Below are 27,456 nucleotides of genomic sequence, written 5' to 3' on the forward strand. Positions count from 1 at the left end.
CCCACTAGCCTTTTTGGAGCCGACACTACCATGGCTCCCTCAATGTACATCATAAAAATTACACAATGATGATAACAAATTGTACGAGTCTCAATTTTTAAAGAAGGAACATTTATTGAAATTAACAAAGGTGAGGTAGAACAACACCAAGTAAAAATATTTAACAAATAATAAAAACAGCTGTTGTAGAACAAGAACAAGTTAAAAAAAAACATGTAACATATAATAAAACTAGGTGATGTAGAACAAGAACAAGTAAAAAATATTTAACAAATATTAAATAATGCCAATCAGCGAACGCAGCAGCCCACATCGGCCAAAACCGCAAAAATCGGCCGATAATATATCGGCTGGCCGATGTATCGGTCTATCATTAATTCACATATACCTGTGCAAGCATGCAAGCTCAGCTGCAGGTTAAATGTGAGCCCTGGACTAAAACACCAAGCATCTCCTAAATCAAACCTTTTCAATAATCTAAAACTGATGTTTTCCACCCTAACTGGATTTAGTCGTATTTGTTTTCACAGATTAAGAAAGGTTTCACACTAAAGTGGCAAATCTTTGGACAAAAGATTCCCCCAAACACACTGCTACGCTGGGCTCCAACATCACATCAGTGACACAGCGAAGAAGCAGACAGAGAGAAGCTTTGGGAGCACCAGATAACAAGATAAGACAAATTACATTTGAGCAGTGACTGAGAATTCTGTTTTTATATATAGAGAGGGCTGTTTTTTCTTTGTTTGCTGCTCTGAGAGCAGTAGAATTTGGCTACAAAAAGTAATGTCTCTTTAAGGTGAAAGGCTGGTCCCCAAAATCACGTTAATAGTTATACGGACCCTCAGACTGATGGATGAGGATCCAGAAAAATCACTTATCGGGAAGTCTTTAGTCCATTTTTGCTCATTTTTACCCTTTTTCTGCAACTACACCAAACTTGCCATATTTTAACACATTTTCATCACTGTTTGATGTCATATTTGTTGCTCCTTTTAATTCCTCCCATTTCTGCCACTTCTCAATCAAATTTCAATACCTTGTCTGCATTTTTTTCCCACTTTTAAGACAATTTCAGCTCTCAGCATTTTATAAATGCTTATTTTTTTTCATTCATGATTTGTTATGCTCATTATTTGCCAGTTTAAACTATTTCCTACTTTCTTCTGACACTTTTAAGCCAATATTGACAATTTGAACCCTTTTTACCACTTGTTTTGTCTGTTTTGGGCCTTTTAAATTTTTAAGCAATTTTTGTGGTTTTTAAAAATCCCATTTCACCACCTTTTCCACCATTTTTAACCCAGTTTATTTCTGATTAAAACAATAATCTTCATCAGAGTTTCATCGAACAATGGACCATCATTTTGCTGACTTTATGGATGGGTCCCAAAAATCTCTCCCCTTTATTCCCCCTTATAGATGACCCTGACTACATGTCTGTTCTACAATGTTCATGTCTGTGTTCAACCACCTTCAGGTACAGTGGGGGTCCCTCTCTGGCATCTTTATTTTGGTGGTCGCGGGCTGAAAAGGTTGAGAACCACTGCCTTAATGGACTGAAGAATTAAATACTTTTTATCCAAGGGTATATAAAAGAGAAGTGGGCTGCTGGTTTAAATCTGTTACTAAATAAGAGTGTAGCATTTACTGTTGGCCTGCAATATTACCAATGAATGTAGTGTAAAGTAACACATGGATAGTACATAATGCATGCAGGCCTAGTTAATGTAGATTTGTAATATTTTTTATTTAATCTAACTTAACTGCTATTAAGTGCTATGAAAACCCATTGACATTTTTATTCAAACTTTACTGGAAAATTAATTTATTATCACCTTGCCACATTTTATGATACTAAGACATATTTAAAATGAAAATCTGATTTTTTTTATGTTATTATTGCAGAAGCATTACATGCATTGCATTCAAACCAAAGCAATCTTTTCTAACTGATGGTGCCTATTCCTCTTTTGAGCAGCCATGGTTCACAATGGAGTGTGAGGGACTCTTATCAGTGCAGAGCTCCTCAGGCGGTGTGGGCTTTTGGGGGTCTCACTAATCCTGACCCAGTGGTAGCTGATCCAACACTTTCTGTGCCTGCGTCTGTTCTCAGCGTGCATGTCTCTCTGTGTGTGTGTGTGTGTGTTTGCACTGAGCCAATGCTGATGCAGATAAAGCAAACTCAAATTAATCTAACTCACAAGTCCGCCTCAAAATGCTTGCAGAGCAACATGTAAACACAAGATAAAACACGTGCGTGTGTGTGTGTGTGTGTGGGTGAAGGATGAGGCCGTGACAGTGGTGACTTAATTTCCTCATTTTCAGCACAAGTCATCCGGCTGGCATTAATTATGAATACGTGTTTTGTGTACAGTACAGATTGCATTGCATGAAGATGGGTCGCTGAGATGCCATTGTGCCTTGTTTGAACAAATAATTGAAGCACACTGCTGTTTGTGACAGAAGGCATGGTTTATGAGCTCAGGGTGTGTGTATATTACAGCTCAGCAAGGCTTTGTTACTCTTTTTAATCAAGATGTTAGAAAAAATGAATTCAGTCATTTTGGGAGGCAGTTATTAAAACTTTAAAATGAATCATCCCAAAAGGCTTCACTCGGGAACCTGATTTTTTTATTTTGGGAATTTATCCCAAATACATTAAATGTGACACGGGTATACCACATGCCATCCATCTGATTGCACTGAACTGGAAAAGCTGTAGGGCTCCAAGTATTGGACATTGGGCTAAACAGGTGTTGAACGGATTACTTATCTCCTAAAAGGAAAATAATACTTGTTTGAATCTATATGGAGGCCATTCATCACATATGTGGAACGTCTGGACCTATCCGAGGACTCTTGAGACTCACTGAACTTGGGTACCTTGCTTGAGTTTTTTTTAATTTATTTATTTTTTACATTTTTGTCTCTTTTTTCTTGGAAATATGGAAGTCTCTGTACACTTTTGTAAGTTGTCATTCTTTGTGAAGAAACAGAAGCACGGATATGTTTCTGAGAGCTTGTACCGTTGTTGTGTGTTGTAAAAGCTAAAAAATAATCAATATATTGTTGGGTGAAAAAAAAAAAAATAGCACATCTCTTTTGGCTCTACCACCAAAGTCAGTGGTAGTAAAGTTGGTACTTCCTGATTATTGTTACAACTTTCTGTGTGGTAACAAGCTGAAATACACAAAAATGTTCAATTACCTTTATTGCTGCACATCAGTGTTTCTGGAATTTAAATGGGGGGCATGAAATGTCTAGTAATTGATAAACAGTAATAATGATTACTAAAAAACTGTATATTCTTTTTCAAATGAAAACACAACACACAATCTTAAACAACAATTTTATACTTTTACTTTTTAAAAATATAAATATAGTAAAATGAATGAATAAATATATGGATAAAATGCAGTAAAATGAATATCTGCATTTGTGACTTTGTACATTAATTGTGGCCACTCTGCATTTGAAACACAGTATCACAAATGTGATTAAAAACTATTTCTAAAAGAAGCAAAAAAATTGTTCGGGGTCACCAGAAATTTGTAATATCACAATGGGGTCACGATCCAAAAAAGGTTAAGAACCATTGCTGTACACACATGAGAACTTCTGCTTGTAGACTTTCAAAACAAGAGCACTGGAGGTAATCAATATTTGATTTTAATTTTTTGTTAGAAGATTTATTTTCTTATTTAGATACAAACACTCTTTTGTTACAACAAGTAATAAATATTAAAGGAAACACGAGATATAGCAGAGAATAAGTGAAGTAAAAAAAATCATATCATAACTATATTTTCTCTCCATGCTGAAGTCTTCTGCTTTGAAATAAGCTAAAATATTGGTTACTTGTTGTACAGTCACTATCCTGTGTATACACATTTTTTATGTTATTTATTTTAATGCCAACATTTCTGATGCCTTTATGGCTCTTGGTTTTCCATCCAGATAAATTGCTGCATAGTAATTTTTTTTTAATGTGTACGGAGCCCCAGACATGGCATGGTAAGAATGTTTTATATGTGGCTCGAAATACCAATTCGTGCCCACGAATTTGTATTTTGTGCCCACAAATTTGTATTTTGTGCCCACAAATGTATTTATTTTTTACCTGAAGGTCTACATTTCATTTATTTACTATAGTTTCATATTTTTATATAATGAAAGCTTTATCCTCCTGCAGTTGTTGCTCTCATTCTGAGTCAGGCTTTAAGGCTAGAGAGAGAAATAGAACAGGTCTCATGGTGCCCCCTAGTGGATGCACTGTTATTACAGCTAAACTTAAATGTTTTTCTCTCTTCTTTCTGTTAAACTTTAGGGATGTTTTCCAGCGTGGACGTGTAAAACATCTCACGTTTAAACCCAGATCTGCATTTGATTCAGCAGAACTACCTTTAGACACTCTTCTGATGTAAGTCAGCATTGCTATAACAACATACAGTACTATTCTCTTTATCAATTCACATGGTCTGATTATGTTTCTGCTTTCAGGTGTTAAGCAACTTTGCCAAACGTGAGTATATTAAGATCTATAATTACAATGAAATCAGCTAACAAAAACAAACAAACTCCCATCATCTAACTTCAGGATTTCTCTTTTATGAGCTAAGCCAATAAGTTATTCAAATGAGTACAAAATTATAACATTTATCAATTCATTTGATTAAATGGAGCAAATTATTTATTCATATCAAGTTTCACTTTTTATCAAAATGTGAAGCAATGTTGTTCTTCTCCCCTGGACATGCTAAAGAAAATTTTTTACCCACACATTGCATCAATTTAGTCAATCAGATTAGACCAAATCTTGATTAAAATACTCTTAAAACCTCACATTAACTAATATTCCCTAATCGGTTTTTAAGTAAGGATCAGTGTGAAGGGGCGGGACATGATGTTAATTGAGCCATTTAGTTATATGTTGTGTGGGAAATCAAAGCCTATCAATATACAGTAGTTTTAACAAAAATTAAAATCATTTTAGTTTGTTAAATCTCTCACAGATTTAGAATCAGAATCAGAAATGTTTTAATAGCTATGTACAGTTTTAGGGACAGTACAAGAAATTTGTCTTGGTAGTTGGTGCACAAAAAAAAAAAAAAAAAAAAAAAAAAAAAACAACCCAGCCAGAATAATAATAATAATGATAAATATAAAGGATGAGGGATAAATAAAGGATAGATAGAGAATAAAGGATAAATATATGTATAATTTGTATATACAGTGCAGCAGATAATGTCATCATGGAGGTGGTGATCGGGTGGGGGGGGGGGGGGGGGGGGGGGAGGGGTTCAGTGGGTGACTTGGGGTGTGTTCATGTGGATGGTGGCAGAGGGAAAGAAGCTGTTTCTGTGTCTGGAGGTTCTGGTCCTGATGGACCGAAACCTCCTTCCAGAAGGGAGAGATTGAAACAGTTTATGACCGGGGTGGGAGGGGTCGGCCACAATCTTTCCTGCACGCCTCAAAATCCTGGAGGCGTACAGGTCCTGGAGGGAGGGCAGATTGCAGCCGATGACCTTCTCTGGATTTAGTGGACCAAAGTAAAATTATTTGCTTGAATTTAGTTCAAATTAGTGGAATTTTAGGTGAAATATTCAATAGAAACTAAGATTGCGGTGATAAGAATAAGAATGAAACTAAATGAACTATTGTTATCTACAATCTACAAGTCAAAGGTTGACGATGTGGTCTGTCTTTGTGTCCGTTACAGAGTTTTTGATGGAGAGCTGGTCGGATGACAGCTGGAACTGTTGTCATAACCGGAGGAATACTGGCCACAGTGATACTTCTGTGTATCATAGCTGTGCTCTGTTACTGTAGACTCCAGGTAAGGCTACCCTCTCTATTATCACTAAATCAAATAAAGACATCGTTTAGGCCACGTACGTAGACCAATAAATCAAAGATGATATACTGACAAAGAAATTTATAAAGTTGAAATTGCAGCTCGGAAGTTTGTTTCGATCTCACTGGAAACATGTCGGAAAAGTTTTGTGCATTGCATTGTGGGGTGTACAGTTCCTTAGACAGATGCATATACATTTTTCCTTGATTCTTACTGGGATTTCTTGTGTTTCTTTGCCAGACAAGGAGGACAGTGATTTACTATTTTTGTTCTAGTTTTTTCCTGGTATTCCCCATGAGGTCACGTCACTCCTAAAGACATTACATTTTGGCTGAATTTAGGTCTTTCTGTATAAATCCCGAAATAAACCTACACCATTGTTTTGCTACAACTTTTGTTTGTGAAAACACCAGAAATGTGTTGGGAATTCACTTTGGGGTTAAAACACAAGAAAACACTAATTTGCAAACGTTTACGGCATTCTACATCCCACATTGCAAACAGACTTAAATTTATGAAGAGCTTTTTTTGAGGAGACTCAAAGCACGTTTAAGAAACCATTATTCATTCACAAAATCATAAAGGTGGTGGTAAGCTACATTGTAGCCCCAGCTGCCTTGGGGCATAATGACAGAAGCGTGGCTGCCACTTCGCACCTAAGGTCCCTCTGACAACCACCAACAGTCATGCACAATTCATATCCATTCATACAAGGCAATATGGGTAAAGTGCCTTGCCCAAGGACACAATGACAATGACTTGGATAGAGCAGGATTATGTATTCAACAAAAACGTGGTCAACAATTTTCTGAAAATAATTTTTTGGAGGCAAATATCCCTGGGGTCAGATTGACCCCAAGGGTAAAATATGTTGGTGATAATGGGAGGGTAATAGAGATAAAGGCATTAATTAAACCATGCAAAGAACAGGACACAGGAACCAAAACTAATGGGAGGTGAGTTTATTGACAGGTGTTATTGGGTTTGGCCCTGATTTGTCTCCTTTACTCACACTGAACTTCTCTCTTTGAAGTACTACTGCTGTAAGAAGAATGGATCTGACAGCGGCTCCATCTCTCAGCAACACTTTGCCTGCAACGCCCGCAGCGTCCCTGGCCTGGATGGATCCATCATCAACCCCCTCTCCCTGTCCCCACCCGAGCCTCCAGCTCCATCCAACCCTAGTAAGATCCCAGGGGGGCGGCACGGCTATTGTCCCAGCTGCTCACCCTACAACTCACCCTTCTACATCCGCACCACCGATGAGATGCGTAACGGTGGCGAGCGCATCACTTTCATGCCCACACACTATGACAACCAGGCTCTGGCCATGCCGCTGCCCGCCGTCCGAGGAACCCTGCTGAGGGACGCACGGCGTGAACGACCATCGGAGATCTACACCAACACACAAGCCATCAGCACCGAGGTGTAACAACCCCCCCCCCCCAAACAGACACTATCGTCTTTTCATTTACACACACCAGCACCATGACAAACATGACCACAACATAATTCCAGCAAGTTCATTTTGTCTTCTCTTTTGAAATATATATTAAGGTTTTCATTATTTAGACAAGTTTTTTTCAGGAAATTGTATCTCCTGACATGTCCCAGTTAGGGGTGGACTGGGACATCAATTCAGCTCTGGCATTTTGTACCCACTACATTATCATCAGTCAGTGATGTTCAATATGTGGCTATTATTACTATTATTCCCCCAGAAAACCTTAAAAGGGGGAAACTTTTTTAACCCCTTTTTTACCCTATTTCCTTTGGCCATTTTGCCCATTTTTAAAAAAACTTTTGCTTCTTTTTGCCAATAAATTTCCCCTTTTTCCTTATTTTTGTCCATTTTTGCAAGTTCTTTGTGACCCTTTTATCAAATTTTGTCCTATCTTTAAGTTTTTTGGCCCTTTTCAACCAAATAAGTTAAATATTTCCTAATAAATACCACTTAGTTGTTTCCTTTTTTCCCTACAATTGGCCTCTTTTTGTTCCACATTTTGCACCTTTTCCACTATTGTTTGCCACATTTTGCCCATTAAAACTACCCTTTGCCATTACATACCACATGGTTCCTCTTTATTTGCCCATATTTTGCCCTCTCTCAACTGCTATTGGCCCATTTTATTCGCTTTTCACTCTTTTCTTACCACATTTTTGCCACTTTTGGACCATTTTTGGCCACCTGTTACCATATCTGCCTCCACTCACTCGTCAAAAAAAAGTGTAGCGAACCGGACCGGCCCACCGGGACGATGCCCGGTATGCCAGATGAACAGTCCACCCCTGACTGCCAGTCTTCCTCAGAGGGGATTTCTTTGATGTATGAGAGAACTCGTAGGGATGCATCAAAGCAATCACCTCTGAGGAAGACTGGCTGTTGACAGTCGAAACACATCAGGAGATCAAATTGCCTGAAAAAAAAAACAACTTTATTTGAACCTTAACATATGACCACAGCATTATGTTAACACCTACTGCTGCTGGAGGATCTGCTGAATAAAAGTTGGCTGTTGGTACTATATCACATTAAATCAAAGCATACAGTTAGAGTAGATTTAGGCATATCTGAAGAGTAAAAAAAAAACAATTTTTTGTCATTTTATACTTTTCACTTGCTTACCTCTGTATGTTCACCAACGTAAAGAAATATTTTTATGACAACAGATGAGCGGTGTCTGTAAAACAAACCCTTATACTTAATCATGAAGGGATTTAATCATGAAGACTGTTAATGACTTTACTGAGGGCTATCTATGTACTTCCCAGTGACTGCCAAAATGTCCAGTGATGAAACATGTTGCAAGGTTGACAAAATACGTGAGGCGATATAAAGAACAAAGACTCGGAATGTATTTGGAAAACGCGACAAAGTCCTCTGTATCATGTGATTATAGATAGATATACTTTATTCATTCCCCCAGGGGGGATTTTTTTGGATCCTGCAGGATAAAAATGAAGAAATTTCTCTATGCAAGCTGTGGAGAAAACCACTGCAGTTCTTCTTCATCTTCTACCTTCTTCAACAGGTACACAGGAGGAATATGGTGAGCGCTAGAGTATAATAACGCTGCACATGTAGATGAGGCACACAGGTAAATGGAATAGAAAGCCTCTTATTGTAGCCGACCCTATGATGTGTAAACTAGTGAATAACTGTTGGACGCTTGAAATGAACTCAGCGGCTTTCTCTAAACTGACAGAAATGCAAAAAGTTTGAAATGTAAATATTCACCAGGAAGCAATGAACTTAACTTTGTGACCAATGAAAGAACATTGGATTACTCATTTGTGTGAATTTGTTGACTCTCGTCCTCTACACCCCTGTAATAATTCATCATAAGATACTCAAATAACATTTGCTTTTGATTTCCTATTTTTATTTTTTTTTTGGAGGGGGAGTTTTGTGAGGCGTCTTTCTTTGTGTGGTTGGTGTTTATCAAACTTATTCAAAACACGTGCATTGCTTGCCATGACACACCATAGGTTTTTGGTATTTTTTGTATGTACCCAGGAAACCTTCAGGTCCTGAATAGTGCAACACAGGCTTTGTGTCAACACTTCAGAAAAGCAAAAATCTGATTTACGTCTGTTACATTTTTATCCATGAAAACATGTGCATCTACATCTTAGAATTTTACCTCTGAATTCACAGACAAAAAAACAACAAATACACACATATATATATATAACTGAAAAACTGTTAATGTCCAATGTTCATTGAAATGAAAAGGTTTTGTAAAAAAAAAAAAACATATTACCACAGATTTAGTGTTGTTTCATCAGATACTGCATTAACTACATGTTTTACTACTTTAACCAGTAATACTCATAATGCATAAAAAGATTTCTAGAAATGTGAATAAAATACACAAGGAATACTGAAACAACGATGTTTGACGGTGTTACCTTTTGACTATTAAAGATTTGTAACTGCTTGAATAAACTTTTATGGCGTCATGATTGACAGCTACACACACACACTACATTTTTTGTATATTTAAAATTTGTATGATTTGGTTGTGATTGAGTAGCATTGAATAATACAAATAATTGAGAGTACATCTTGGACAGAGTGCAAGGACAAGATCATGGTAAGACTTTTATTTTGAAAGCAAAATAAAATTAAAAAAATAGCCTTTCTTAATTTTTAAAAAATTTAAATATTTTATTTAAAAGCGCTTTTATAGAAACTTAAATCAAAGAGAACATTCAGAAGGAATTGTCAGAATAATATCTCATTAAGATTGTGTAATTAATTATTTGTAGGATTAAGATTGAGATAAGATTTTTATTTATTTACTTATTTTCTTTCAACAGCTTCTATTTTGAAACATTGGGCTCTGACACCAACTTCCTGGATAATTTAACTTCATATAACCTTCAAATCTGAATTTAAATCTAATGTTGAACCATAATGGCAGTAATAACAAGAAGGTTTGGAACTGCATAAGACTACAACTTAATTATGTGTGTGAATACACATCCTATTTTAGGTCAGAGAAATAGCGTCTGATAATGAGTTATAATAAATGTCTTGTTACAGAATTGAATTGAATTTGAATTTCACTTTGGCAGTCTTCAGAAAAACAAAAAACAGAACAAACAACTAATCAGCCCTAAGGGTGTAGGTTGAAGCAAAAACATATAAACACCAACCCCATCACAAAAAACCAAAACAAAAAACTAGGTTTTCTAGATAATATCACAAACAAAATTTTAAAAAAATATTAGGAAACTGATATTGCTATTTTTTTTTTTAAAACATTCAATACATATTCTATATATACAGTTGATACATACACATCAAACATATACATATATATATATATACATGCATGTACATGACATGTATATAATAATATTTTACGATTTAATATTTACTACACAAATTTCATCAATTACATTTTAAATACAAAATATAGTGTGGCAATATTTAAATTCATAATATAATACTCTATCACAATACATGCCGTTTATTATGTTTATTGATTAAGTATTATATTAATAATATAGTTTATCCCATTATTTACAAATTAAATATTATTGCTGTCCCAGGTGAAATTGTTGCTTTTCTTTCTTATTCCTACTAAATATATATGATTTAAAAATGTTTTTAAACTGGTTTATGTTGCTGCTGCTGCTGCTTTGTTTTATTTCATCCTTCCATTCCAGCGAAAATGACAAAACTATGTACTGCGCATGCGTGATCCTCTGCTCCGGTTCCCAACCGGAAAACCAACCGCGGAACTCCGGAGTGATTCATCCTGTCGGACACATACGATCTTCGCTAAAACTCATGTTAAAACAGCAGATTTAAAAACACCACAACGCTGCAAACAAGTAAGTTGACAGCTCTGGAAAAACACACAGACACCCACGACATTGTTAGAGCGAGCACTGACACTTAGTTTTCCCTCTTCTTTACCGCGGCTTCTCCCTCTGGAGCCGGGTGGGTGTCGCTGTGTATGGCTCAGAGTGATCCTTCAACTGTTTTGGACTTCGAGCTGATTAGGTTAGCATTAGCCTAAGTCATGTTTGGTCAGCAGGGACAGCCTCTCACACACCTGCACGGACAGCTTATTAACCTGTTTGTCCAGGTGTTGGGCACGAATCTGTGTAGCTGTCATTACAAGCAGGTGAAAACTGTTCAGACTGGACGGATGAGTTAGCCACATGCTAGCTTTTGTGTTGTTGCATTATTCTACCTTGTTCTGTGTGGCTGTGATGGGCGTTTTATTAGCTGGCATGTTTATTGTGGGTAACAAAAGGGTTTGAAGAAGCTGATATCTTTTAGATCGTCATATAGTTTGATTATTTAGCAGATTTGTAGACACTCCATTCAGGCCTGTGGACATTAGACACAAGCAATCACAGTTTACTACACTTATTAATGTTATCACTCAGTCAACAACCTGCACTAAAGTACCTTTAAACAATGAAAACTATAGTTATAGCACCCGTGATACATAGCATAGTAGTTGTGATAATGTTAATATTTGAAGTTATATATTTTTTTATTTTATATTGTTTTAATGTATTTTATTATTATTTATTTATTTTATTTTTAGTTGAAGTGCTAAATGTAATTTTAATGTGAAAAAACAATAGTAATAGTTAAAACATTGGAATTAGCAAAAATTATTCTTTAATTCAATGATATTCAATCAGAGGTACACAAATCAAAGTAATCCAGGATACACGATACTCTAAATGGGGATGTTTGTTATTAGCTTTTTGTCAATATTGTCCAATACTACATTTCTGGTTTCCAATATTAATCATCACCATTACCATTTTATACAAAGAACCCCTCCCCACCAACCTAATTTTAGGTCACTAATAAATATATTATAATAAGCATCTCAATGTAAAAAACAAGTTAATCCTACTTTTAGGGGGTATACTATGAATCTAGATTACCTCTTATAGCACTAAATTCCAGGATTTAATCAGTGTGTGCTGGACTACAAAGCTCGCTGAAGCTTAATCACGATGGCAATTGATGCTAACGGCTAACCTTTTCTCTGGCTTGGATGTTAGCGAGTTCTGAAGCTCCGCCTCCTGACCAATCAGATCTCTTAGAAAATGACCTGCCCATTGTTAGATGATCCTGGTTGGTGCAGATCTGACAGCTGAATTTATAAATAAGATTATTAATTATAAATGCAATCCTTTCATTTACCGATGGCATCCTTTAGGAAAGATATAGATTTATATCTAATGGACTGATTTACAGTCAGCTGATGAAGCCTGTGTGCACGGATGGCTGAAGTAATTAATTCATTAATTAATTCATACGCTGGGGCTGACATTATCAGCAGGAACATGCACGATGTGCTCTCATCCCAGTGTGTGTGATAGAGTTCTACTTGAATAGAAACACGTGTGTGCTGTAATAAAGTTTAACTGCAGAGCGCTGTCCGTTTATCATCCAATGGATTAATATAATAAATAATGTTGCGCATTAATAGTCTCAGCAGCTTCCTGCCTGAGTTCTCTTCTCATTCTTGCCTTTTCTGTAACAACAGTGTTGTCTTTGGTCTGAATTATGGATTTTAATTATTCATTTTTTTGAACTTCAGCAACCTGATCGTTACCAAGTTATGAAGTGGATCAGATCTGAGCGAGAATAAAAGCTCCGCCTCCTGCTGTGCGCTGCACTAACAGTGTGGCTCTTCACTGTCATTATGGATTTATATTCATTATATTTGTATATTTGTTTATATTAATTGAAAAAGTATCCTATTAACAGTGACACTATTTTAGTGCAACATTTCTGTAAATAAGTGTCAACATACCAATGTAAACGAATAAGTATCTCCAATAGTGCTTTCTGTAAACAAAAAATAGGGTCTTTCTTACCAGTGACACCAGTATAGTGCAATATTCCAGTAAACAATATATTGGTTCTTTCAACAAACAGTGACAAATTTTTTTTGAAGACCTTCCTGCACATTTTAGTAAAAAAGCAGAAAAGGTTTTAAAAGAAGTAATAAATAAATAAAAAAATCAATACTTAGCGCAAGCATATCGATAATCGATTGTGCGGAAAAATATCGTGATATATCGCCGCATCGAGATATCGTCACACTCCTAATGGGTACTGTAGGGTAAAGATAATCTTTCTCACGTCCATATAAAATCAGCTAACATTTTCTGTTAGTGGGTAAATGATGCAAAGTTTAATAAATTCAGTTTCACAGTGATGGGACGAGTCAGTATCAAACCTGGTTACTTTTTTATTATTCCTTGAAATTCCAAATCAAGTTGGTTTGACCAAACCTGTCAAATAAAGTAAGGGGAAAAAAAATCTGTATTATAAAACTTTAAACTAGTATTTATGTTTCAAAATGATTTACAACCAATAATCTGTGACCCTTCAAGGAAATTATAGGTTTTTTAGTGAGAATAAAATGGCCAAGACAAGCATGAACCAATCACATTCAGTTAACTTAATACTATATAATTTTCATCACATGAAAGATCAACACTGGGATTTACACTGTTTATCATTTAAGCAAAATGTCTTTTGCTGATGAGGGGGAAACGTTGTTGAATAATCTTTCACAAACAAAGAGTTCTTAACTGGGAAGAAGTCAGATTTAACTAAGGGTGTTTTTAAGGCTTGAGTTTAAAATGTTGAGTTTTCTCAGCTAGAACTGCATTATTACCACAGAGATAACAGTAGTAATTGCAGTAACATTAATTATTTCAATCAACAGCAACAGCGTCAACAGTTACATAGTAATAATTGTAGAAATACATGACAAAAAACACACATTATTAATAGTAATTATATTTAGCATTATAACTAATATTCTGATCCACATATCCTAAAAGCATAGACTTTATTAGATTTAGGTAGATTTGCTGTTTGTTTTTGACTCTACTGTTGATTTAGAAACTCGAGTGAATCTAAACATATTTGTCTTAGTGCTGTAAAGGACTAATAAGTGCACCTGAAGAAAACTCACTCATTTGACATGCATTTATGCAGAGATGCTAAACAAAATCTGATCATTTTGTCCTCCAGCCCATTCCACAGATGCTCGACTGGATTGAAATGTGGGGAATTTGGAGGAAATGTCAACCTTAATCCCATGGTTGCTTCCCTTAAAGTCAACTTTGCTTTGTTTTAGGATGTGTTGTCGTGCTGTAATAGGCTACTGCACTAAAACCAGGAAATGAAATGCTGTCTATGAGCTCAGGTTTGCATGTCTGCCCAAGTGTTTGCATGAGTATGAATGTGATTAACTCTGTGTTAACCCTGTGATGGACAGTAAACCTACCAGGGAGACAGCATGTATCAGTATTTTGTCCTGCATATTTTAAATAGGTAGCTATGCTTGACCCCTGACTATCTAAGAAGAATAAGAAGACTGAGGATCTGAATCTTGTATCATATGTGTGTGGGTTCTAAATCGGGTTCTCAACCATGGGGTCGTGAGACACTGTGAAGCTGCCGCTTCATCAAATATCAATGCATTTTTTGCACATTTTTTCCACTTTCAAGACATTTTCCACCACTTTTCCCACCTGATGTTGCATATGTTGACCTACTTATAGGCACTTTAAACTCTTTTCACCATATTTCATGCTTATTTTTTGCCAATTTAACCACATTCATGATTTGTCATGCCCAACATTTGCCAGTTTAAACAAGGTGTTCATACTTTTTTCTGCCACATTTAAGCCAATATTGACACTTTGAACCCATTTTTACCACTTTTTCTGTTTGTTTTTAGCCACTCTATTTTACAACTCAACCAATTTTTATGTTTTTTAAAATCCCATTTCACCACCTTTTCCACCATTTTTGGTTTCTTTCATCCATTTTTTTCTGATTAAAACTAGGATTTACATCTTTAAGATCACTATGTACGATGGCACAATTAATAAGCTTCCTGGATAACAGTGGATATCATTCAGATAAATAGATAAATGTGGTTATCACAGATTCATAGAACAATGGACCATTATTTTGCTGAATTTATGGATGGGCCCTGACTGTTCTTGAATGTTCATGTCTGTGTACAGTTGGGGTCCCCAGTCTCTGACACCTTTATTTTGGGGTTCACGGGCTGAAAATGTTGAGAACCACTGGTTTAAATGACAATTCTCTTGAGCTAATGAGTGTATTTGTTATCCTTTTAGCACAACTGCAAATCACAAAGTTTCAGGCTCTATTTGATTAGCTTTGGATTATTTTCAATGATTTGTGTCAGAATGACACTGGAACCAGACTGTGTCTCTGATTTTAAACTGAAGAAGACATTTAAAGGATCAACGCTCATACCTGAAGAGCCTCTAAATTGTGTTTGCGTGTTTTAACAACTATATACAGTAATTCTTTCATTTAAGAAGCTGGAATCAGTATTTCCTTAAAAAAAAAAAATCACAGAATAAGTAATTAATTGGTAAATTACTTGGGTATATGTTTTAATTTATTAATTAATTAATTTTAACCTCTAATAATTTAATATTATCTCTGCTGTTGCCCTTGTTTTATTTATTTTTTAAATACATTTTTAAATGTATGTTTTCTTGTAATCAAAAAATGCCATTTCTTTGCACAGTATACATTACAGATATCTATTGATCATACTAAGACTGTTAAGACATTTTTATTCTTTGTTTTCTGGGAGTAGTGCATGCTGACACAACACTGGACATCAGGTCTAACCTCAATACTTCCTCCAGTGCTGTATATAAACTCATTTGAATGGGACACAAACAAGCTTTGACATAGTGCTTTGTGCGTGACCAGTGAATAAGTTGTGTGCTTGCACAGCTTCAGACACTAAATGTAGTTTATTATCTGTAACATGGAATGTGTTGACTTTGGTGCAGACTGAACGGTTTTTGTCTCTGGTAGTAGCGTCAAGTTAGCGGAAGTTTCTACGGATGTATCCAGTGACCCAGACACAAAACAACAGACAAAGTGGCTACTTGGAAGCATTTCTATAATTACTTTAACGCTATTGTATACAGTAATATTATATGTAGTGGTGATGTGGACTTGCAAATTGTCTAAGAGAATTTTGTGGCTTACAGCAAAGTTTTTTCTGGTCACTGTGTCTGTACTACTATGTGGGTCATTCCAGATCATTTCACAAATGGCTCACGCACTTTGGTCTCAAATAATTCCGAAATTTTTTACCAATTGTTCCTTGATTATTCAATAGGCACACCGTACATTTTTAGTTTGATCGGATGAATACTTTTTGAGATATGGCCAATTTACTGAGGTGTGGATATGACAATTTTCAAGAAAAACAACAAGGGTTTTCAATATCCACAAGCAGGGATGTACATCTTTGGGTGTCTCACGATTTGATTCAATTCTGATTCTTAGGGTCACGATTCGATTCAAAATTGATTCTCATTTTAACCGATTCTCTATTCAAAAATTGATACAATGCATATTGTGTTAAGGAAAATTATGGCATCAAAACAATACAGTTTGTATAAGATAATTTTAAATAAACTGATTCCAATGATGTAATCACACAAAGGCAAACTTAAGACACAAGGTAACATTTATTCATGCTAAACAAATAAAAACATACTTACTGTACAATGAATAAATAAAATAGCCTAAATAAAAGCTTAGGCCAGCTGCTCCTTTCGTCCAGAAGTAAGTCTCAACTCTCAGTGCATACAAGAATAGAATAAGTTCAAGGCTGAGTCAATGTAGATTTTTTTTTTTTAATTCTTATTATTCTTCTTTTTATTATTATATCTTATTTCGTTATAATCTACATTTTCTCCACTATACATCCCATTGTTCTCTGGGTGTATGCTGTCGGGTTATCACAGTGTTGCTTGTCCCTGTCTTATGTCTTGTATGCCTGAAAACCAATAAAACAACAACAAAAAAAGGGTTAGGGCTAGTTAAGTAAGTTAATTATTTTTTTTTTTTTTAAATCGATATTTGTAGTTTACGAATCAACTCAGAATTGTGGATGATCAGAATCGCTATTCTTATGTGAATCGATTTTTTTCCCACATCCCTATCCACAAGTGGTGAAATAACCCAAAGTTGGGGTCCAAAAAAAAAAAAAAGAAGTCGCATTAAGAAATAGTTTTAAATCCCATGAAAGAGTAACCTTTATACTATAAATTAAAACAGAGATCAGTTTTTTTTTTCTTCTTACATTCCCACAAGCAGTGAGATGAAATTAAAATAGTCAAAAAAGGATTTTTTTCAGATTTCAAGACGCTGTCACCAAAGAACCAATGCATACGTGACTAATCATTAGGGATGTGAGCAGTCTATATACATATCTCAAAGCTGATCAAATTACAGGGACATGAGCATTATGCAAAGTTGTTTACTGAAGGCCCAAACCCCAAAAAACTGTATTACAATTTTTAGGGACTGACATGTTTACCAGATAGGATATATGGCAGATCTTTGTTTATATTCAACCAGCACTATTGTTGGAAAAACAAAAAGCTTTTTATCAGTAGTTTAGGCGTCACTTCAGATTGCACATCAATAATTTATATGGGTTTATTGCAGTGACATATCTAAAAACCCAAGGCCTTCTAATTTTAACAGCTGTGTCTTTTGCAGAGGATTTTTTTATTTTTTGGATTGTACTCAAACATGACCTTTATCACTGATGGGGAATGTGATATTAAACACCAAAGGATGAAGCATTACCTTAACAGATACTAGTGTTTTTAATAAAATTAAGCCTTTCCCCTCATGATGGAACTGAGTTTTTAATGAAGCGATCAAATCTTTGTTGTGCTGTGAAGACAAAAAAAAACTGATCTGTCTGCTAATGGCACGAAAGAGTTTCTGCAAAGCGCTGCAGGAACTGAGAAAATGTCAAACTAAATGTGGACAAATCTAGTCTTTAAACAAGCTAGAGCCAAATAAAGGCCAAATGTTAGTGCACCAGTAGGTAAAAAACACACTTTAGACATAATAGGGTGACGAAGCAGCAGACTGTAAAAAAAAAAAAAACGCAGCACAGCTATGCAGTCACTATGAAGGCAGTGGATAAGCCACGTCTGCCACATAAAACACAAGTTCAACCCAAAAGTGACCTATTAAGGAAATGCCAGACTTTGTGTATCATCTTTAGCTATTTTAAAATCACTCAGCTCTTTAGAAGGTTTATTGCTGTGACAGTGAGTTATCCAACATCCATTCACTGTGATAAGGTTGGACGTTATGACCCTGCAGTGAGTGGATGGTGGATGGTAAAGGTATGTCACCTTATAGAAACACCAGCATCCTTTAAGACCTACCATAGACTGCTCGGTGTGGGTGTGGGCTGTCTGACACACACTGACCGCTCACATTTTCTGCACAGCCAGAGGTTTGTCACAGAGTTCTTTGGAAGCCCACATTGACTGATGCAACAGGCTGGTGACGTGCAGGGCAGTGGTAATAGTGCCGCTGCTGCTGCTGCTGCGGTTACTGCTAATGGAAAAAACTGAGCTGCCCAAGAGTTGGAACAAGTAATAACATGGCTTGGTTCTAAAGTGACCAATCTGTTATTGATTGATATATGTTCAATCACTTATGACCGTAGGGCTGAGCGAGATATGGATTAAGAGTCATGTTTTTATGTTTTTTTCTCAAAATGGCGATATATGATAACCTGGCAAGAGCCAGATTGATGTGTGGCCCTCCCTCTAACTCAAGTTCTCCACATCGATCTGGATCTGTGTCTGGCAAATCCTTTCGGAACCAGGGAGGGACATGAACAGAATGCTTGAAGCTGATTGGGCGAAGCGCCTGTCCGCTATGATTTATTTTAGCCAATCACAAATGATATCGTCATCAGCATGTGCCGCCAAAATAGAATTCTTAATATATTTCCCAGGCCTACCGTAAGAGTGGTCAGCGGACCACTCTTTTTGGCAAATGTATTTTTAAAACAAATACAGATTTTTAAATAAAAACGTTTCTCAAATTGACTCCAAAACTATGTAATTTCAAAATGTTGACTTTTTTTCCACACCACCTATTCTCAGTTGTGCTTTATGATGCTATGGCAAATTGATTTGTATGGTCAACTTAAGATGGACCGGTGGTTCAAGACATGGTTGATTAAAATAGAATTAAACTTACTCTGACTAAACAGGAAAGGTGCATCATCGTCCTCATACATGTGATTCAGACGCATTAAATAGATCAGCTTCAGCGAGAAATGATTACGAACCTAAACTGAAATGGCTTTTTGACACAATGCCGTTTGATTTTATAATATATATGAATTATATAAACAATTAAAGATATGTATGATATTAATTTGCAATATACTGTTGGCGTAGTAAACAGATGTATTGGTTTTGGATGTTTGTAGAGTTAGGTGGTCAGGGATTTTGTGGTGTGTCAGAGTTTCAGAAAATAATATTTATTTAAATACATATAAATGTCCAATTGTGTTTGTGGAATGTTTATCAGATTAGGAAATGTTCTGTATTTTTGAACATTTATTTTACACAGTAATATATTGTCAGATTGGTTTAGCCTCTAATTGACATATTCATCCATGTTCCTTCATACTACTGTGTGTCTTTTGTGCTTTTCTGTTTTGCGCTATCTAATTGAAAAAGTGTGACTGGGGCACATGACTCTGCAGCAATATTATGTGTGTTTGTGTTCCTCTTTGTGTGTAATTGTCTTAGTTCAGGAATACTTGGAATACCACGAAGTGAATCTCCCATCCAGGGCTTACTTTTAGCTATTGAGTTTTGAGAGCTTCAAAAACTCTAATGAAGACAGTCAAATTATTGTGTATTAGAGTTTCTGTCTTAATGTTCTCACCATCGTGTGCACAGGGCTGCTTTAGGGTTTGACCGATTTATTTGAAAATACTAAACCACAAAAAATAACACTAGAAAGAAGTAAAACATACTGTCGGATAAGGCTGAATGATTTATTGCATTTGCGATATTACGCAATATCATATAAAAAAAAAATTCTTGTACTGTCGTGTACTGTCCTGTTAAGTTCAGAGTGTTTAAGAAGTGCAGTCCACATGTTTACATGTTTCATGAAACGTGAAGTTAGTTAGATATGTTGAAGAGGTAAAGCCACAGATTTGTTTGCTTTATTGTTATCTGTGCTTTAAAATTTATATTTTATATTTATCTATAGTTAGAATAAATCTGAAATTGTTTATTATGAGACAAAGTGATTTATTGCTTGTGTTCATTGAAAAATACATGACAAGAGGCCCTTGAGAAACTAATCACATATTAAATTGCAATCGCACTATTGAGGAATAACATCACAATTAGATTATTTTCCTAAATCGTTCAGCCCTACTGTCAGAGCTGTCCAATGTATATGTTGCGAAAGGGTTTAAATGGACCTAATTGTCAACTAATTGATTGTGTATATCTTTTAAAAACATGCACACAAGCTTTTTCAAAAGTAAAATAGAACACATCACAGTTTTTTTTTGTGTTAATATTACCCAAACTTTAACATCACCAGTTCTTAATAGATGCTTATCCGATTCTGGAACCGATTCGAAATTATACATATGAACAAATACAAACCTTGGTTTGTGAATACAGCCCAGAACAGTTCTACGTGACATCTACAGTAATCTTTTGAAGTTGGTAAAATGTATAATTTAAAGAGGTCAACTGGGATCATAACTGGAACAGAAGCCCCATTTGGACGCTACTTAATCACACCACCGTTCACACCCTTCACAGACAAACAATGATGACGTATATAGGGCTTTTAGCACACAGTAGGAATGTGGCTATTATAAGGTATTGTGCCATAGCAGATTTGAGGTTGGATGAACTAACCCTCTTCACTTATTGGCAGGTATCATGTGCTAAGAATAGCTTGGGCTGTGCTTGGAGACTCAAAATGCATGCTGTAAAACCAGAATGTCCTGTGGCCTGTTTTTGTTATGTCTTTGTATGGCAAAGATCCTTAAAGATTGGTTTCATGTTTGTGTTTTTTGTAACTGGGCATGACTTCAAGGAACACAGGCTTAAGTTAATGGATTATTCTTTGAACAGCAAGAATTACATGAGTGATCAGATCCATCCAGAAGCTCTTAACATTAAATAAGAGGTACAGTATATCTAATAATATATATCTAATAGTAAAAAAAAAAAAAAAATCATTTTGACCCCAATGTGTTTTAGCTGTGTGCAACTTGTCTGTCAGTTCTTTCACAGTGAAAGTGTGTCTGAGACAGAGGACTTTATAATAGGGATGTAACGATTCACTCAACTCCCGATACGATTCGATTCACGATACTGGGTTCACGATACGATTTTCTCACGATTTATTTTACAAAATGGGAATGTTGACAAATGACTGAAAAATATTCCTTTATTTTTTTGGGGAAAATACTGTACTATTTTCCTTTTATTTTTCATTGTCAAAAGAATACCTTGATAAACTATTCAAAATGATGCAATTTAACTAAAAATAAATCTTGAATGAAATAAATAAAGGAATAATACAAATGAAGAAGCCTATTAATTTGAATTCTGGTTCTATAATAAACAATTCAAAACTGCGTAATAGCTCTTTTTCTTTTTAAAAGTGCAACTGAAAATGTATTTTGTGCCTTAACAATTGGACTTTAAAAAAAAAAAAAAAAATTTTTTTTTACTGTATTTACGTCAGATATTTGTTTAGACCAGCAGAGGGCGCTGGTAACCCAGTGGTCGGTTGGCATGCAGTTATTCCACCAGTGAAGAAGAGATGCTATGCTAGCAGACAGAGTTAATAGAAAAACCTGACTTTTACAGATATTCACGTAATATTACAGATATTCTTTCAGTGCTAAAGGAGTAAAGAATCATTTATGAGCATGTTTAACAGTAAATGGCGGCCAGAAAGAAAATAGTAGCAGATTCCGCCCGTCACGTCCACTTCTGGAAGGATTAATATTTAGCGCCCTCTGCTGGTTTAAAAAAGGACTGCGATTCAATTTTCAGAGTATCGATGTGAACCGTGGTACCTATGAATCGATTTTTAACTGCCTTACGATTAATTGTTACATCCCTACTTTATAATGAATAACCCCAAATATATTACAAAAATGAGATACAATAGTATATATACAAAGAGTGGGGGTCACAACATCAATCATTATGGTTCATTCTGTGAGAGTTGTGAATGTGCACCCCAAATAGGGCTGCTCGATTATAGAAAAAATAACAATCACGATTATTTTAGTCATAATTGAAATCACGAATATTCAAAGATTATTTGTCAACCAAAAAGTTATTTATTTTTTGTACAAAAAAAACATAAAATATATTCTTTAAACGTAAATAAAATCCTTCAAACACTAAAATCAAGTATGTTCACTTTTGCACAAAACAAAAGACTTCTTGCACGTGATGCGTCTTTACGCTAGGTCTTCATCATCAAACCCAAAATGTTCCCATATCAGAGAATTTGACTTGCCACATGTTTACCAAGTGTTTTTGCTGTGTTTCTCCTGCCATGTTTCAAGACCACTAGCATCAACCTTCCTCGTGTTGGCCTGCAGGGTAGCTTTGGCTTTTAGAGGGGCGGGGCAATGGGGAGCTTGCATGTGCGTTGATTGAACAACTCAAAGTTAGTATAAAAAAAATGTGTGCCAAACTTTATTATTTGTAGATGTTTGAAATAGTGGGTTTGTTTTATTTAGCAAATAAAACATATGTTAAAAAAAATAAATAAATATATATTTATTTATTTATTTTTTTTTATAATAATGTTTTTTTCTCGATTGTTATTTTTGTACTTGTTGCGTGTAATAATCGAAATTGTAATAAAATTTCAATTAATTGAGCAGCCCTAACTCCAAATTAGAAAAAAATTGTATGAAAGATTTTCAAGATACACTAATACTAAAACCGATAATTTGGCCTGATGGTGGCAATAGAGAACAGGTCAAGGTTTCACTATGATTGGGTTATTCATGTTTTAACAACTAAACAAACTGCCTGACACGAAAACTTGGTCAACAATTTTCATTTTCTAAAAATCATTTTTTTCTTGAAGCAAAAATCCCTGGGGTCAGATTGACCCTTAGGGTAAAATGTGTCAGTGATAATTCAGGATAATAGGAGGGTTAAATACATAAATGCACAAATACAAATAAAGGTTTATGTTGTGTTGTCTGCACAGACTGCCTTCCTGGAGAGTGGGGGGCATCGGAGCGGTGGGAGAGGTCTAGCCCTGATCTCCCTCAGTTGAAGGCATCCAGCCATGGATGACGGCTCCTCACTGGGCAAAGTCAGCAGCTCCACTGAGTCCGTGGCCACAGTGACCAGTGAGGAGTTTGTCCTTGTGCAAACCAGCTCTGCTGGGTCACCACACAGCTCCGAGGGCAAACCCAGACTCAAGGTCAGAGTCATGCACACATTTAGTCTCACACACGGTTAGAAATATCGGTCATCACTCTTATCCCTGATACAGTTTTTAAGTTTCATAATTTATCTCAGTGGTTTTGAACATTCTTGAAGTGCATTCACTGAACCCTTTGTAATTGGAAAAATGATACATGATTTCTTCAAATTATATGTATATATTTTATTTGGACACGCACACATAAGCCTGAGCTTTTTGTATAATTAAAATTTCTAGGAATAATATTTAAAATTTTATATGATCATATTTTATCTTTTAATAAAATAGTTTATCATTGAAATGTATTTTGTGTAATTTTTACTGTGTGTAGTGACTCAGCAAACCCATGGGATTTGATCAAACCCAGATTAAAAATAATAGTAATATATGTATTGATAAATTGCTTTCAAAGTGCTGTACATCAATCACAGTTCTGTGCATCAAATAGAATATCCATTAAACATATGCAAATAATTGTAACAATAATGTGAAAGACTAACTTATAAACATGAGTTTTGAGACTCATACGTAGACAACAGATTTAACAAGTATGGTGGGCTTTACAGTTTTATATGTTAACATCAGTACCTTAATGTCTGCTCTGACCTGAACTGGTAGCCAGTGAAGAGAGGCCAGCACAGCTAGATCAAGTTAAGATCAAGTTAAGAACTACTAATCTAGATCAGTATATAAATGACCACATTCTATATTCAGGTTCTAATTTTTCCTATCTCTTCCTCAGATGTCTTTGAATGGCAGCGAACAGCTTGAGAAAGCCATGGAGGAGATGCTGGAGGACGATGACGATGTGAAAATAGAGAAGAGCAGTGTGGAGAAGATGGAGAAAAACGAGGAACCAGAAAACCCAGTTCAAATCAATCAACCTGCAGGTACTGACTAGGTTTAACTAGGTATGTTTAAGTTCCACTTGGAGCCTTCTATTGAGTTTGATAGGTATTCTGTTTATTACATTCATAGATATTATTCAGTCAGTGTTAGATTTACCGGTAGTCACTCAAGCTTATGTTGCCACTGTGAGTTTTGATTGAATAGTAAATAGTTTCTTCTCCATCTTCTTCCAGTTCATGCTCGTTTCCTGATGCCTTCCTTCACCGTTTAGGGCGTGTCTAGTCAATGTGTGTTTGTTGGTCCTATTGCCTTCATACCTGTTTTGTTCAGCTGTGTTTATATATTGAAATTGTATTGTTTCTTTGTGTCTCAGCTTGTGTTGGTTTCAATATTGTTTTTTTTTGTTTTTTTTCCATTTGTGTTTATAGATCTAACTGTTTTTTTTTCAGACTTCTTTGAGGATTAAGGATTACTGCATGTGATTCTAGTTCTGTGCGATTTCGATAACGTATTGATTCCATTCAGATTGTATTGTTTTACCGAGGCTTTGCGTATCAGAGAGGAATTGTTTGTTCAGATGGTTCACAAGCATCAGCACAAAAGCAGCAATTAACCAGAGGTGACTTTACATCTGTACGGCTTAAAAACAAGGGCATAGTATTTGTGCTGTGAGGTTCACAAGCAGCAGGTTTTAATTTGTTCACTTTGTGAAGAATCGTGTCTTATTTTTGTCAATTTAAATCCATACCTAAAAGAAAAGCAGCCATAGATTTTTCAAATCCTCCCTGCACTATGGTGTTTATTTTACTAAAGTCACTCACAGCTGCTGAGTGAAGAGGAAATAGTGGGGTAAAATATTAGCCTGTCAGCAGTGGAAGTCCTGCTCTCTCATTGTTGTGCTTCCTCTCATTGTTCTTCTAGTGAGGTTCTCCACTTCATTCTGTCTTGGTTTTTGCTTCTCTGCCTTTGAAGTTCCTCCCCTCCTTATAATATTATAAGTGAAATTGTCATTACATTTCTGTTTGCGCAGACTAGAATATGTAATATATATTTATTTAAACAGTGAATTTAGGACGGAGAAAGACTACAAATAACGCAGTAGCATCATATCATTTCTGTGTGTTTATAGATGCATGTCCAGTGCCAAACTGTCCCCCAGTCATGGAGGAGGACAGCGTTCAGTTCAACAAAATCTCCTACCTGGGCTGCACGTGGGTCAAAGCTCCTCGCAGCGAGGCCGAGGCACAGAGAGCAATGGCCACGCTGCGAGCAGAGAGTGCCATACCCATCCCCATCACCCTGCACGTCCCCTGTGGTCCGGACGGTTCTGTCAGGTCAGTCAGACACAAAAAGCTGTCAATGAGTTAGTGAATGAAAGGCAAGGCAAATTTATTTGTATAGCGCATTTCATACACAAGGCAACTCAATGTGCTTTACGTGATTCAACTGTTTAAATCACCAGTGAAATCAATTCAAATCATCAACAAACACATTAGATCAACAATATGACCAAAAATCTCCCTCTCAATCATATGCAGTAGAGAAAAAAAATGCCTTTAACTTTGATTTAAAAATGTTCACGTGATGCTGACTTCAGCTCTGCTGGCAGTTTGTTCTACTTCTGTAAAGCAGATAAATACACACATATTGTAGTTTACAGAAGAGGAAATGAGATATGTTAAGGTTTACTATTCAGACTACTTTTTTTCAGGAAGTTTAGTTTGATCTCCTGACACGTTTCACCTGTCAACTGCCAGTCTTCCTCAGAGGCGTCTACTGATCGCTTTGATGTTTCCAACGACTTCCGCGTAACACCGCAACAAATTATTTAAAAATAAGACTAAATAAATTTGCGGGAACTATTACACAGAAGTTATTGGACACATCAAAGCGATCAGGAGACTCCTCTGAGGAAGACTGGCAGTTGACAGGTGAAACATGTCAGGAGATCAAAGTAAACTTCCTGAAAAATAGTTGTCTGAAAAGTAAACATTAACATTCAAAAAGAAGACAAAATGTACTTGTTGGAATTATTACGAGGAAAAAAAGTGTTGTCGCAAATCTGCAAAAACTATTGTTTACAACCAGGCTTTATTATTGGTATTTCTACCTATTTTCTACCTATCTATCAAATCTATCAAATCTCAGAGTAGTGGACCAGGCCTCAGGAACAGAAATTGCCTCCCTCCCCATCTACAAGGTGTTGTTCTGTGCTCGTGGTCAAGAGGGCTCAATGGAAAGTGACTGTTTCTCCTTCACCGAGAGCTACCGGAGTTCTGAGGACTTCCAGATTCACGTTTTCTCCTGCCACATCAAAGAGGCTGTGAGTAACAAACATTCCACCACAGGTTCTACTTTATTGTAAGACACCAGGGCCAAGCATTGCCCAAGAGTGGGCACGTTAGTGGCTTTTATCTATTTTTCTCCAACAGCCCAAAAACAAAACAGTGATGCTCCAGTTTTCCTGAAATGAGTGTTTGTTCTGGGAAAAAATGGTTTGACTTTGAAAAATAATAAAATAGCTATTAGAATAGATATTTGAAAGCTGTTGAAAGTTGTTTAAGGCGTGACAAAAAATATTAAAATTGTTTTTATGGTTAATCACAAGGTATTGAAAGGTATCAACAGTTAATGAATCAAATAATTTGCACAAAAGTGTCCTTGAAATAGTAAAGATAAAGATAACAATTATTAGTCCCACAAAGGGGAAATTTGCTGTGTTTCAGCAGCAAAGGATCACAGCACAATAGAAATAACGTGAAAAATATATACAACACGTGCCTGTACACAGTACAGAGTGAAAAGAAGGAAGACATTGGTGCAAGAAAGGACATTGCACAATAAAAACAGAATATATACATCTGCACACTGAAATTGCTGACTGCTGTTTATG

At 35.8% G+C, this 27,456-nt stretch overlaps 2 protein-coding genes and 1 long non-coding RNA gene across 5 annotated transcripts in view; 2 read left to right on the forward strand and 1 right to left on the reverse strand.

Annotated features, from left to right (window-relative positions):
• LOC114462657 (protein FAM163A-like) overlaps window positions 1-7,666 on the forward strand; it is a 29,137-nt gene extending 21,471 nt beyond the window's left edge. For both annotated transcript variants that reach the window (XM_028445681.1, XM_028445679.1), the window contains 4 exons: window positions 4,331-4,423; window positions 4,504-4,525; window positions 5,723-5,839; window positions 6,891-7,666. In XM_028445681.1, coding sequence (XP_028301482.1) covers window positions 5,747-5,839; window positions 6,891-7,289 — 492 coding nt within the window. In that variant the 5' untranslated portion in view covers window positions 4,331-4,423; window positions 4,504-4,525; window positions 5,723-5,746 and the 3' untranslated portion in view covers window positions 7,290-7,666. The remainder of the gene's footprint in view (window positions 1-4,330; window positions 4,424-4,503; window positions 4,526-5,722; window positions 5,840-6,890) is intronic.
• Window positions 1,427-21,068, reverse strand: LOC114462663 (uncharacterized). The gene is made up of 4 exons (XR_003673993.1): window positions 21,057-21,068; window positions 18,674-18,675; window positions 5,828-5,833; window positions 1,427-1,550 (listed from the first exon to the last, which is right to left on the reverse strand). It is a non-coding gene; the product is annotated as an uncharacterized LOC114462663 (long non-coding RNA).
• Window positions 11,069-27,456, forward strand: part of rabgap1l (RAB GTPase activating protein 1-like) — a 115,676-nt gene continuing 99,288 nt past the window's right edge. For both annotated transcript variants that reach the window (XM_028445581.1, XM_028445582.1), the window contains exons 1-5: window positions 11,069-11,203; window positions 23,493-23,711; window positions 24,457-24,604; window positions 25,693-25,897; window positions 26,712-26,886. In XM_028445581.1, coding sequence (XP_028301382.1) covers window positions 23,574-23,711; window positions 24,457-24,604; window positions 25,693-25,897; window positions 26,712-26,886 — 666 coding nt within the window. In that variant the 5' untranslated portion in view covers window positions 11,069-11,203; window positions 23,493-23,573. The remainder of the gene's footprint in view (window positions 11,204-23,492; window positions 23,712-24,456; window positions 24,605-25,692; window positions 25,898-26,711; window positions 26,887-27,456) is intronic.

The sequence above is a fragment of the Gouania willdenowi genome, chromosome 4 (genome assembly GCF_900634775.1).
Source record: "Gouania willdenowi chromosome 4, fGouWil2.1, whole genome shotgun sequence".
Classification (NCBI taxonomy): Eukaryota; Metazoa; Chordata; class Actinopteri; order Blenniiformes; family Gobiesocidae; genus Gouania; species Gouania willdenowi.